Raw genomic sequence first — 14962 nt, 5'->3', positions numbered from 1 at the left:
AGTATGAATTTAGGCAGCAGCAAAAGAATGCCAAAGATGTGTAATTTCCAGTTTATGTGGAAACTAAAATGAAGACCAAAAAGAGAAGGCTACACAATAGCCAGGTAAGAATGAATTTAGGGAAAGAATTTAACACTCAGATGTTGTCTGTATTTTGGTAGTTTTCAGAGGGGGTTTTTTGCCTCTTCTGTAGTAACTGTTTTGTGATTTTATGTTCCTAATACAAACAAACAAAAAAAAGCAAGTGATATTTAAGAATCTGTATTGGCACAGGGAAGTTGGCACGCTTCCCATAACAGATTTTGGATGGGGAACAAATAGTTACGATAGGTTGGTATAACAGCTTATAAGAGCAGACCTTTAAAGCAAATCATTGCTTTTGGAAAGAACTATTTTATATAAACACCTTAGCTCTACATAGTGCACACTTAAAGTTTTGTTTAGATTCTTACAAGGATCTGTTTTTTTCAAAGCAAAATGGTTTTGTAGTAAACAATTAATCAAAAGGCTTTTAAAGAGTCAGAATGAAATTGTTTGATATGCATTGGCTTTCCTTTTCAAAATCAATGGGAATGCAGACCCAAATTCTCTTCTGCATCTTGAAAGCTACCTTCTCAGTTTTTCCTGTGCAGACCAGTTTCCTCATGCTTCTTGGTTTTTTGCCTGTGGAAAGAAACAATCTTTAGCCTGTCAAGTGCATACATTTAAAATACTTGGGGACATGCAATGTGCAGGATATAATTGTTTTCTCCTCTCCACTTTTTCCTACTTTTTACTTACTTATTTGGTTATTTTGAGAGCTTAGTTTAGTGGAAAGTGTTTGAAATTTTCTTTACTTGACAAACCTCAGAAAAGTAAGTAGCTGAGAACTTTGCATTTCAGATAGGCAAAGGAAAGAAGGAGGCATTCTGAAGACACTCGTTTTTTCATTTGAAAATAAGGTTTTCAAAAACACAGGTATGGCACAGAAAGGGACTGGGCTAAGTGCCTTTGGAAAGCTTTGTAAATGTCCCTTTCTAACCTTCCATATTATTAGTCTGATTGCTTAGGCCTTAAGGCAACATTTTTAAATTCCTTTCATTTTCCTGTATTCCAACTTTTAATTTCAAAACAACTTTGTGGGAGAGAGTTGCTCATACTTATATTAAACAACCTTATATTTATTTCTTGACATCAGACAAGAAAAAATGCCAAAATATTTTCTTCTAAAAGCTGTTAAGACAGAGGAAGCAAAAAGGACTTTCATAAACTGGCTACTTTAAGTAGGTCATTGATAGTTTACCTCTAAAGAACACATAAAATTGTTTACATGAGGAGAGGAGCTACCCTTCTGTTACAAAATATAGGGTTTCTTTGAGTCTGTCCTGTGAAGATCTTTTGCAAGTTACCAAGAGCAAAGTTAACTGATAAAGTCCTCAAAAGAGTCAGGCAAAGGGCTCTAAGAGTGCTTGGCATTTCAACCTGCGTTAAATGGTTGAAACCTGGAAATTAATAAAGAGTATTCTGATACGTCACACACTATTACATGTAGAGCTAGTACTGGTGTTAGTTATCATGTATAAGCGTTAGAGAAAATTTACCATATTCTGTAATAGTTAGCTAGTAGCAGAGAAGCTTTGCAGGTCTGCTAAATAAATTTTAACTTGATGGTCGAATTAAATAATCGTAAAGATATCATCCCATTTCTTCATTTATCAAGAACCTAAAATTTTTACTGGTTTCAGTTGTTCAGCTTTTCCAAAAGCATAACAAATATGTTGGCTTGATTGTGTTTTTTATCCCACATCCTATTTTTTTCCTACAGTAATCTTTCTTCAAAATGATTAATTACGTAGGTCATGGTTAAGTTACACACAGATGGGTTTCAAACCTAGTTTCTTTAATCAGGGTAACCTGGCTAGCTAGTGTCCTCTCGATGCACCACCTCTCCTACTTCTATTAAAATAAAAAACTGTACCAAGCTGCAACTCACCATATTTGAATATGGCATTTCAAAACAACCACAATTTTTTTACTGTTTTAAGTCAAATGTTTGCTTATTTATTTTATGTGTGCTGAGAAAAATGAGATTTAGTACAACTATATCATTAGAAACTACTAGAAATGAAAATACTTACAAACATTAACATTGCTCACTTCCTTAATCTAGTGAACTGTCATATAAAAAATACTGTTTCACTGTATTCAGTAGAGCAATAGTCATGCAGATCAGATGGTACCGAAAGTTTGGGTTTATGGTTATTGCAGCATACTGGCAACTTGATACAGCCTCCTGACATAAAAATATCTTACATTTTTATCATTCAGATAGCAGGAATGTCAGAGGCGCTTTAACTAGAAATAATTTCATTTGCACTGACGACCTCTGCAGTTGTCCAAGATACTTCTGATGGTAGAAGTATGTAAAATTGATTCCGCTAACAAGTTAGTGTCAGATACAGATTAATAATGCTTGCATTAGCCTTTTTTTGAGCAAATCTGACCTCATTTGTATTGTTTCTTAGATAAGAAAAATGAATGCAGGGAGCCAGCTTTTAACATTCTTCTTGGGTTATGGAGACACTTTGTGTTCTGGAACTCAAAAAGAAACGGGGAGACTTAGTTTTAAATGTTATTGCCTCTAGGTTGGTGTGTTCTGCAAAACGGAGTGTTTAATTTGTTCAGGTGAAAGCAGCATACCTATAGCTTAACATAGGGAGCGTGTGTCCTTTCTTTAGAAGGAAATTCTACTGAAGGAAACACATCTCTTAATATAAGCAGTTTAAGAAGGTCTTCCGTGAAGTATTCTTATAAGCTCTGTGTCTCAAAATATGTGAAAATTTAAATGCAGGTACAGAAAGAACAAAGGGGGCTGACACAAAGAAAATGGAACTAGACAGATCAGATGGCTTTAAATTAAGACTTGAAAACAGGTATTGGAGCCAGCAAAATGAAAGAGACATGAAAAAACTATAGGTGCAAAATGGGGTGTTCTTGCATGTAGGACTGGACAGCTTGGTAGAGGCCAAAGAAGGCAAGAAAGCAAAAACGCATATTAAAAAAAGTAATTAAAAGGATGCATTTGAAAGATTTGAGTCAAGAAGGCAGCTATATGAAGGAGAATGGAGTAGAAGATTAAAAGAAGCCATATTGTCATTCAAAAGGTTTGAATGACTAGGAGTCTGAAGAGGCAATCTCAGGTATACCTGTGCCTACTGGAGAACGCACACGTAAAGAACTCGCTCAACACAAATCTGCCTTGCAAACAAGTTGGCTGCAGCATATTGACAAACTGCTTTCCTTATGTAAAGCAACTTTTCTTGGCAACCAGATATGTCTTACAGTACTGATTCTTTGGGGAAAAAAAAAAAGTTGGACTGATAAAAGCACTTCTGTAGCACTAGACTTACTGTACTTACAATTGCTGTGTAATGGGAGTTTTTTGTAATAGTTTCTCGTCTCGGTTGTTAATGTGACTGTTTGATTTAGGAACTGCATAGAAAATGAAAAGGTGAAGAAAAATCCTTTTTCTGTCTTTACTTGTAAGGAAATTGCAAATAACTGATGATTATTAAAGATCCTTTTATAACATGGATCAAAATGATAGTAACTTCCAGTTTTTAAGGTTCTCTGTAAAGAAAAGCAGAAGTTACTTAGGACAGCTAGGCATAAAAACTGCTGCTGAGGTGTCTGAGCAGGCCAGATTTTTTGGAGTCTGATAGCACTTTGGTTGTGCACATCGACAGTTTCAGAAATCTTTTTTGTCTGTCCTACTGCTAACATAAACAGTACTTCTGTAAAAAGATGACTTCCTGACCTCTTGAAGACACTCAGTGTCTGAGAACCTCAAACAGGTGAAAACGGCATAGATATTCTGGGTAAATTCAACTGGTTCACAGGGAAGCCCAGGCCACATCCCCGTCTCACAGCCGGAGAACAGGGAATGCCTTGCTTGCTTGGAAGAGTGACAACTGGCAGCACTGCAGCAGGGAGGCTTGCAAGGGAACAGAGATGCAGATGACCCAGTATCTGTTCCATTCATTTCCTTGGGAGGGGATTTACTATTTTCGCTACTTTAGCTTATGCTGTTTCTCCAAGCGCAGTAAGTTATACAATGAACGCTGGTTTATGCCAGTGTAAGCATATTTACATTTGGGCTTCTGCCACAGAAACTCCTTTTTAAAAGGAAATCAGATCCCATGTTTCTGTGCAGGCATAAGTTTCTCTTGGCTTAGGCTCATGAAAAATGCATACAGTTGCATATTGTCCGTTAAAAAAATAAGAGTAAAGTTCGAAATAAGGTGACTGAAGACAAAGTGTAAATCCAAAGAGGAAAATTGTAAGTGAATATTGTAGGTTTCTAAGGCAAAATATCTGGGTTGGGAGAAGAAATCTGAGGGATCCAAACCTCATATATATGAATGCATATGCATTTTTTCATGTTCTTGTTAAGCCGTTTGTTTTGATGTCATTATATATTGTTAATTTTATTTTCTTTAAAGGAACCTGGCACGTGAAATGTATGTATATCCATGCCTTAGCTAAAAATTAAGCAGTTTGTGTATCAGCAGTAGCATTAGAAGTTCAAATATTTTTGCATAAGGACTGAGGAAATAATTCTAAGAAACCTATTTTGTATGGAGTCTTTCTGAGTTTTATATTTTAATTTCCTAAAATGTTTTTTGTCTCTCTCTCTTTTTCTTTTGGTTGCTTTCTCAAAGAGCTGGCAGTGTAAAGGGCAGCTGTAAACCTAAGAGTAGGCTGCAGAGTTTTTCTTCCAAAGCCTTCCTTTCATGTTTAGCCAAGTGAGAGAGACGGAGTGAAATGTAAACTCCGGCTCGGCGTATCCTCGTGGCCTTCTCTCCTGGTGAACAGCTGGAGGGGCAGAAGGGGGGCCAAAGCCACCCAAGGCTGCTAACCGCAAGGGCCCGGAAGGTTGCTCAGAGGAGGAGGAATGAGAAGATGGTGCTTGAGGGCCCTTGATACCGTACCCATGAGAATGGCGCTCCCCATCGCACCCGCTCCTTCTCGCTTCATCTTCCCCCTGGGACAGAAGGAAAAGGCATTCGCTTTACTTCTCTTCCGAGTTGCTTAACTGTTTCTCTTTAATCCCTGGCAATCTGACTGAGAACTAAGTGTGTGTTTTGTTGAACTTTGTTCTGTTTGAAATTACGGACTGGGACCATTTTCATTTAACGTGGGAGACGAGCTTTGCAGAAACTCAACCTATACACTGGGAAAGGAACTTCTTATAACATATAGACAGATGTTTGTACGTTTGAGTGAAGGTTTGTTCATGGGAGGTGTTGTGATAAGTTGGATAAAGGCAATATCGAGTTTTAACAATTAAATGATGACTAATTGATGAGTTTGATCACTTTGACATAATCTGCTGCGCTGGCACTCCTGCTTTGTTTTAGCTTAGTTTGTTTTTAAAAAGATGGTTTTTTCCAACTGTATTTTATACACACAGCTAATCTTAAAGGACCTCCTTAGTATGGGGACACAGAAAGCTTTCTCCCGAGGCAGCGGGGTGATTCCTGGGAGAACTCCAGCTGTTCCTTCCAGGGCAAGAGAGATGTGTGTGTCTTGTAGTAGCCATAAGTGCCTGGGGCCCTTTTTCTACCAAGTAATTCTTTGACTCATAATCACTGAAGGGCTGTAATTTTTTTTGGTTGGTTTGTTTGTTATTGGGATGGAAATGGATAAGCAAGCAGTGTTTCCTCTCTTGTGTAGAGGTGTGTTTCTTTTTGCTTCCAACCTGCTCTCTCTTCCCCAGGTCTCTCTTTGCACTTGTCCTTACTACATCTACACTGACTGCTTCCTTCATTCTCTCAATTTACTCTGCAGAGAGCACGTAGGACTAAAAAATACATACATACAGTATTTTTTAATTCTTCTATTGTGGCCACGAATTTCCCCCTCAATCAGTTGGGGCCCACAAATTCTCTAGTTGATGTCTTAGTCTTTTTCCCTATCCGGGTTTATATAGAGTATGCCAGTGGTGTTTACATTCTGTACTGATGCAGTTAAGTGTGATTGTAAAGAAGAATATTGCTTGCTTCAGTCTGAAGATCACCAGTTTTTGTGAACAGTTGCATGGATCCTGCTAATATAATAGTTTAAGTACCCATCCCAGATGCAATAGAATGAATTGTGATTTTCCTGTATTCGTATGTAAATCAATCTCATCTGTACCTACGTATATACACATGGCTTTCCTTTGACTGTTTGAAAAGAAAGTTGTTAAATAAGCTAATCTTTAAGATATTATTTATCCATTCATGGAATTATTAATGTTTATAAAGTCATACACAAAAATTAAAGATGTCCAGACAAATCGTATTACATTGAAAGACCAAATTTTAAGTGTTTAAATGTGAAATAAATTATCAAGCACTTTGTCTTCTGACCAATGAGACAGGACTCAAAGTGGTAATTCCTTTCGAGAATTTCCTTGCATTGTGTGTGTACCTGTTGGGATATTGCAAGTGCAACTCCAGTTTACAGTCTGAACTGGTAGAAGACTTGAGAGAAGAGACATACTATGGGGTAGATGTGGCAAATAGTATTGCCAAAATTGGATTTTGTTAAAATTTGCCTTTTCAATAAGGGATAGCATTAAAGCTGTGAAATGCTGTGCTCTAGTTGAGTATAAATGCTGTCTTTGCTATGGAAAGACTGTCTGAGTAATGCAGGTTACTGCTGTTTGCATCATTAAAGGGGGTGAGCTCCCCTCTAGGTATTTAAAGGTGGAGAGAAAAGAGAGTTTTGAAGGCAGTAGCCCTAATGCTGGAGCTGAAGAGTTTTATGGCTCACTCTTGCAAAATGTAGAGGCACAGGCTGAGCAACTGAAAAATACCACCTGCAGTGTATATAAGGGAGGATGACACTATTATATTGTAATCCTTCTGACTTGCATTCAAGAGCAGCACCAATGACCTATAGTTTTCAGATATTATGGAGGAATCGAGTGAAGAAAACCCAAGGATACACACCTTCAACAGATTTTTTTTCCCAGTAATTCTTTTTAGCCATGTTTTTAAATAAATAATTAAATTAAAAGGGTTGTTCCAGGATTAAATATCTCACATTTAATAAAGTGAGACTTGTTTTTCAAGCTGGAAAACACCTCCCTTATGTCCTCATCCTTAGCATTCTGCACCTGTGAAATAAATAAGGGGAGGAAAATAATAAGAAAGTCAGGCAGAAAACATACCTTAAAGGTCTTATAGCAAATTTGTTATTCTAGTGCTGTATTTTCTTGCAGCATTTGTCTGTCAGATCTCTCAAGTAGTCGGGATACTTTCCAGTTTGTTTGGTATTTTGTTTGTTTGTTTGTTTTTTAATGTGTAAGCTTAGTGAATTAGTAAATGAGAGTTAAAGTATTATCGTATTTTGCCTCTCTTGTGTCTAGCAACATTGTAGCATTACTGAAAATCATAATGAAATTTAGGAGGATGTCAAGACTGTATAGAACTGAAGCTCTTCCTACACATTTGGGTAAAATCAGTAGAATCATTGCAATAAAATAATTTTATTATGTATAATTTTACTTTGCAATTTTATCCAGTTTCATTCATATTCTCCCAAAGCATGTAATATAAATTCTATTTAGTAATACTCATCTAATTCTAGTGTTTTTGTTGTTTTTTTTTTTTTCTTCTTCTTTAGGGTGTACCTCAGTTACCATGTGCCAAAGCATTGTATAACTATGAGGGAAAAGAACCTGGAGATCTTAAATTCAGTAAAGGAGACATCATCATTTTGCGTCGACAGGTGGATGAAAATTGGTATCATGGAGAAGTCAATGGCATCCATGGCTTTTTTCCTACCAATTTTGTTCAGATTATTAAACCTTTACCTCAACCTCCGCCTCAGTGCAAAGCACTTTATGACTTTGAAGTAAAAGACAAGGAAGCAGATAAAGACTGTTTGCCATTTGCAAAGGTAAAAACAAAACAAAATTATTATTTTCTTTTAATAAATTCATTCACTTGGATAAGAAATAAGACTGTTGTGCAGTCCTGTCTGCATTTTTTTTAATGGAGCTGCACAAATATGAAAAAGGCAAGTAATTCTGCAGGTATTTCTCCTATGTTGATTAGTTTTGCCTTCCTTCTCTTGCTAAATTACATATAATTTCTCTGAGGTTTTATTTTTGAGAATGCAATTTTTCATAATTGCAGTAGTAATGTTCTTAATTTATGAGAAATAACCCGTGTTATGAATTAAAAGTGTTCCATCTTCTAAAGAATTACTAATTTTAAACTGTTGAAGTTGGTACTATTTTCAGCTTTGCATTTAGTAAGCGACATTTTTAGGATCTAGATACTAGACACAAAGTACTACCAAACTTTGTCATTCCATAATATTACTAACTGCCTTTAGGAAAATGTGATGGTTCTTTTTATATTGTTTCTATTGTAATTAATTTTCTGTCTTGCAAGGCACATAATGATACAGAGTTTTAACAGGAATCAGAGCTGTTCCTTTTTTTTTCAGTTTCTGATTCTTTAGTTTATCAAATTGCACAAAAATGTTGCAAGATCAAATGTGAGCTAATCACTTTTCTAGCCTTGCCTATTAAAAATGAAAAGGATGGCTAAAATTCTAACAAGGAAAAATATTAACATGTGGACAGATAATGGTTATTACAACACAGAACAGCAATACTGTTGAGGATGATGGGCATTAGCTTGCCTATTTTGATTAACTTGTTGGCAAACTGTTGTGTTGGGTTTTTTTATTTAAATCTGCAGTCTCGCTTGAGTAAGCATATATGTTTCCAAATATTTTAACTTGCATATGAAACAATTACGTATCTCTGTATAAGCGAAAGCAATGTTTAATGTGCACGTTGATCCTTTTTCTATGTAACATTCTCAAAACCATAACTAATCCAAATGCTCCGTGTAGATTTGAAGGAAATTATATCACTTACCGGTGTTCTTAAGTACTTAAGTAGAAAAGCAGCATCTAGGGAAGATTAGGTAATGAGTCAGTTGAGAAGGAAAAAGATTGCGGTTCTCTTCATTAATGCCAAGGACTTAAAGGGGGGCTGATGAATACCATGGACTGAACGCGGCAGGAAGTCTGGCACTAAGGACAAAGTCAGATGGCTGAGGTTAGCTGTGGACAGTTAGCTGAACTCTGACAAAATAGGAAAAGGAATGGCTGGACCGACTTCAACCCCAAAAGTGGCATGTTCCTGTTACGGAGTGCCTTCTCTGCGGTTCTTGTCCATGTGCTGCCTTCTCTGATTACCCGTGCGTTATGGAGGGAAATTAAATTAGAAGTTTAATTAGAGCTGGGAGACATAATCGCTGCATGTTCACACAGGATGATGTTCTGACTGTAATTCGCCGCGTGGATGAAAATTGGGCAGAAGGAATGCTGGCTGACAAGATAGGAATATTTCCAATTTCATATGTTGAGGTGAGTAAAGTTGGGCCCTCAGTAAGGTTGTGCCCACTGTGTATTTCATTTTCTAAAGGAAAAATAATCAGTACTAGTGATGATTCTAAAATAACCTGAAATATAAATAGTCTTAGACCTAAAATAATCTAAGATCTCTGTGCTTAGTTTGGGAAAGTTAACTACCTCAGTAGCTGAATCAGTGATTTTTACTTAGCTATCAGTAATTCAGAGTAGTAGTAAGCTTTGCTCTGTCACTAACACCTGCCTCTCAAAGCCAAATTAGCACAACTAGAAAGTCAGAGAATATAGGCTGTTGTTAAGCAGGTAAAGCATTGACTTTTACATCCAAAAGACCCTTATATAAAATCTTCTGTATCTTCCTGTATTTCTCATATGTGATATGCAATTTACAGTGAGGGGTAGCAGTTGAGAAAGTTTCCCCAAGCTTTTAAGGTTTAAGAGTTGAAAGCTTCTATATAGAAAGACATAGGTGATTAAGAACAGTATGTACAGCTGCAACAATGATTATTAAAATTTGCATTACAGAAAGATACAGAAAGAGGTTTGGAATAGTGTTTGTCTTTTTCTGATAGGTATGGCTATGGATACTTGGTAGGATACACTTCTCCCACCGAAGAGATTTTATTTAAATAAATGAGGTAGAATGATGAAAGAAAAAAGTATTTTCACATTACTTGTGGGATGAGAAATATGTACCTCAGGTCACAGAAGAAATGTGTAACCATACTAAGAATCAAGTCAGGTTTTATTAATTCAATTTCTGAATGCCCTGATGGGATGGGAACTTTTTAAAAAATGACAGTGTTCAACCACCATAGAATTTTTTTTTTGAAAGGGAAAATATGTATATTCATTTTTATATGTTGATGTAAAGATCTGTGTATCTGGAGATAGAATTTTTCACATGACTGAAAAAACAACAACAAAACCAAAAGGGTTTCAACCTGCTTAGTGCAATTCTGGCTTTATTTTAAGAAGTTTTTAAAAGCCAGTTTAAGAAGTTCTTGCCCCTGGCTATTCATTCCTAGCTCCTTGCAATTAACTGCCCCTTCAGTTCAGCCAGTAAACGTATTTGTGGTGCTTTTTAAAACTAAATCACTTAACTTCACCAAGTTAGAAGAAGCCCTTTCCTAGGGCTGCCACTTGGGCTAACTGTTTAGCTAACAAATCTGTTTCCATCTCTACAAAAGTTTGCAAAATGGAGATATACTCTTGAAAAAAAAATGTAAAAATGATACTCAGTCACAAAATGTATTTCACTGTTGATGTTTTCAGACAAATTCCATCAACTACGAAAACGTATCTTCAATTAACTCTTTTCAAACAGGCACAAGCACTTGAGTACATACTCACAAATCTCTGCTAAAATGATATGGGAAATCTAGAACGATAAATAATATCCAAAGAGATACTTCAGATCAGATAGGTGTTTTTTTTCAGTATATACTAAACTGAAACACATGCTGTGGTGAAGAGCCGTGAGATATGCAGAAAACTATCAATTTGAATTTTGAAATACCTGTTTTCTGAGGTTATGTAACTATTGATCTGGAAAATATGCAAACAGTTGATACAAACAAGTATATCAAACCATTGTTACATATGTTATTATTAAAGACACCAAAGATGAGAAGTAATTCATATTTTTGAGGTATTTCTTATATAGTATTTTTAGTTATATTTCCCAATCCTGTAATAATTGCCTATTTTTGTCATAATGACAGACATATCTTTGCCTTGTGTATGTTAGTCCACTTTTTTTTTTTTTTAACGTGGATTAGTAGCTGCATTTACTGGAGGTTTTCTGAAGTCATTAACTTTAAAATGAGTGTAGTCTGTGATGTTTATTCTGTAGTATAGGTCTGATACTTGTGATGTTTACTGTACAGGTCACAGGATAAACTTTAGGTATGTTGAAGTCCATGGAAAACTCTGATTATATTTGAAGACAACTTTTTACCTGGAGGAACATTTTATGATTCGGGGATTGCTAGTCTGGTCTATTCTTTCATATCGCTTTCACTTACTAAATCTATGGTAATAATAAAAGCTAAGACTAAAAACATTTTGAGAGGACTTTTAATAGTGATTCCATTAAAAGTATAGTTTGTTAACTGAGTCATAAAACATTACGTCTTTATCTGTAGACACATAGCACTGTGAAATAATTACAACTATCTGCAAATGAAAAATAAATTATGCAAAACATTGCAAAAAATGAAATTTATTTTCTCAGAAGTGCTAAAACCAAACAAAACTTCTCGTTTTACTAGATTAAGACCTGATTAACATATCTAAATTACTAGACTTTTGACTGATGGAATTTCAGCGTGCTTACATTAAAAGCAGGTCAACCAGGTTCTTGCACAGCAACGGAATAAAATGCAGTGAGTCTAGAAACTGTATGATTAAGTTCATAACACTTACATTTATCTCTGATCCAAAAAGAAAGATTAATCAGAACTAAACAGATAGTATTAGAATATTTCGATGTGGCATACAGTTCTGGGTACAATATATATTTCTTGGCAAGACCTCAAATTTGACATTTTGATGTCATTTAACACTTACTAAACACACTCCAAATCTAAAAAGTATTTAAATTTTTACAAGTTATTCAGCACTCATACAGAACAACTAGAAAAATACAAGTGCCCAGAATATAAAAAGAAAAATCAGGGAAAAGGAATCACTTTTTAATCAAAATATCAGTAGAAAATAATGACAGCTTTTGTTTTCTCAAGTTAATGTGAAGAACTGGGAAACACCTTTGTATTAATCCAGTGCCTCTAGCTTTATTTATAAACAGCCTTATAGAAATGTAGGGGGAAAAAAACCCAAAATGATCTAAAATGTTCACTGTAGTAGAATTTTAAGTTCATTGTCATTTTATACTACTGCATCCATCAGTTAACATGACATTTTAATCAGGGAGAACATAAGTTTTTATGTACGTAGTGTGTGAGGTTGGTTTTTTTATTAGCATCTCGTCCCGTACCATACAGCAGTGTTTCAAAACATATTTATTTTTTATTGTGCCTATACTTTTTAGATTGGATTTTAGGCTGGATTTCTAGCATGGTCTTTTTAATGTTGTACTTACTAGTCTAAACTTTGTCTATCACTGTTAAATGATGTGATCTGATTTAAAGTGCTCAGAAAAAAAAAAATCAGACTTTTGTAACAATACTAACTCAGAAGAATAAGATAAAACCTTTTATGGAAGTTTCTTCTACTTTTTGACTGTTTTGCCTGTCCAGACCTTGAAACAGAAAATTTACGTAAAAAGTAAATGTAGTATGTTATAACTGAAAACAGAGGTTGTTAATTTTGAATAGGAAGTTATAGTCTAATCCGCACTATATTTGTATTTGATAATCTCAATGTTATCGTTCCAGTGACAACTTTTGAGCATCATAGTTTCGATTAATTTCCCTAACAAAAGCTGCAATAAAGAACTATTTCATTTGCTTTGAAAATTAATATAAACGCAGCTTTGCTCGTGATTGTGATCTCTTCAAGATTTGCAAAATGATTCTTCCGCTGCTTTGGACAAAACATGTTTGTGCCAAAACTTGAATTTCGAAGCTGAATTTAGGTTTCTAAGTTATTGCCTATCCTCCAGGAGGATGCTTAGCAAAAATAATAACGTCAAATAAGGACAACGTTTACCTTAGTTCCACTTACACATTACTCCTTTGTTTGCAAATATATGTGAAAGTGAAATGTTGTCTAGAAATTGGAATTTGACTAATAATAGTGTTGGTAATGTAGCAAAATAACTCCTTGACATATGGTGATGTAGTAAAATTCAATAATAAATAAAAATTCTGGATGGATGTGAATAGAGAGATCATTTAAGGGGGAAGATGGTGTTTTCACTTAATTTCAGAAAGTGATCATATTTAAATTCTAACTATCTACGCGTGAGTGAAAAACACCTGAACTCATTTGTAGAATCAGTACAGTAAAGCACAACTATAAGAGACCTCGAAATAGGTCTTGCATGGTAGTCTACTTGATAATTTCTCCAGGCGGCTGCAAGCAGGCGGAAACCTGTCTGCTGGCCTCGACCCCTACCACGGCACTGAGGCACGGCCCAGCCGGCCCCCTCGGTCTTGCCCCATTCGCAAAGTTGTTCTCTTTCCTGGGTTTTGGCGGGAAAGGGAATTCGATTTCAGGCTACCTGGTACAGCAAAGATTTTGTTGAATGGAAGAAACAAACAAATGTGAAAGTAAAAGTTGAAGTAAAGAAGCTTTAGTTCAAATACATCTGTTCAGGAAAACAACTGATGTAGAAAATGTGGGAATAGATATGGGGGTATTTGTTGCAAAAAGGAGTTGCTGTATTGAAACACTTCATAGCATGAGTGGGATGCATTCCCGTGGTGACCTTGAAAGGTTGCTAGCCGTTTCATTGGAGAATGCATGCAAGTTCTTCGTTTCTCTTCTCAAGGAAGAAGTAAACTGCACTCTGCAAAATATTCTGCAACTATTGCTGTCCTCAGGTTGCTTCTAAGGCCAGCAATCAGTTCACTTCCATGTTTAGGTTTGTGCTACTGTCCTGTGCTTTCTTCTCTACATAAGGAAGCTCAGTACGTTGCTTATATTTGAATCAGTCTTGAATCAATCCCGTGGGTGAGCCTTAACTTTTCGCTATTAAGTTGTTCGCTGTATAGAAGTAATCAGATTCGGCAGGCATTAATAGCTTCAGGAGGTAAACAAACGTAATTAGGTGTAACAGGTACCTTGGGGTGCTTTTAGCAGAGTGGCTTTTGGTTTTGTTTTTTACTCCTGGGTGATCCCTTAAGTATTCCGATTAGGTAGTTCTTGCTTTAGAAATGAGTACTGCTTTTCTTTCTCTTATCTGTGTAATTCGTGAACAGGGTCTTTGCCAAATAAGGGAGAAGATTAGATAAGAATGGAAGTGGTTGCGGCCATTGTATAAGACAATATGGAAAACACAGATTCTCAGGAAGGACATGAAGAATTTCAATCTGAGTTGGAAAAAAAAAACCCGTGCAAAATACCTAAAATTATTAGTCTTTGAAAAGCCTTCATCTTCTTCCATGATGAAGAATTAGGACCCTGACAGGAAGAGCAGCAGAGCAGGCTTTTCTTGGTCTTATTTTCTACTTGTTTCATACCCTTCAGCCTCATATCAGTGCTCTGTGATAAAATAACGTTGTTTTCACTGGTCTGTTAAAAGTATGTTTGCTCTAAATTTAAAATCTAATAAATAAAAAAAAAATTATCTAAATAATGGGCTTGCAAGTTAATTGGAGAAAGCTGTATGGTTATGTCTTCTGTACTACACAAGTGGTACAAAATTATTTTGTCCATATGATCCATGTCCAGTGTTAGCAGGAAGGAAAATCTATCATCCACCTTTTTCTTTACTACTGTGACATTGTCTTCCCCTATCCTTCCTGGTGTCTTCAGCTGCCTTCTAAAGGACCAACAATAAGAACATTTAGGAAAAAATTCCACATTTTCCTCTTTGTATCCTTTTTCAAATCCCCCATTATGCCCCTCTTCCACT

General features: G+C 35.8%; 1 protein-coding gene across 1 annotated transcript in view; it reads left to right on the top strand.

Annotated features, from left to right (window-relative positions):
* Positions 1-14962, top strand: part of SH3RF1 (SH3 domain containing ring finger 1) — a gene marked incomplete at its 3' end in the record, with an annotated part of 89815 nt that overhangs the window by 44848 nt on the left and 30005 nt on the right. The window contains exons 3-4 of the mRNA XM_082315452.1: positions 7654-7929; positions 9322-9417. Coding sequence (XP_082171578.1) covers positions 7654-7929; positions 9322-9417 — 372 coding nt within the window. The remainder of the gene's footprint in view (positions 1-7653; positions 7930-9321; positions 9418-14962) is intronic.

The sequence above is a fragment of the Platalea leucorodia genome (genome assembly GCF_965183815.1).
Source record: "Platalea leucorodia genome assembly, chromosome: 6".
NCBI classification, from domain to species: domain Eukaryota; kingdom Metazoa; phylum Chordata; class Aves; order Pelecaniformes; family Threskiornithidae; genus Platalea; species Platalea leucorodia.
Note: the sequence above shows the minus strand (reverse complement) of the source record. Positions and strands in the feature narration are given on the sequence as shown.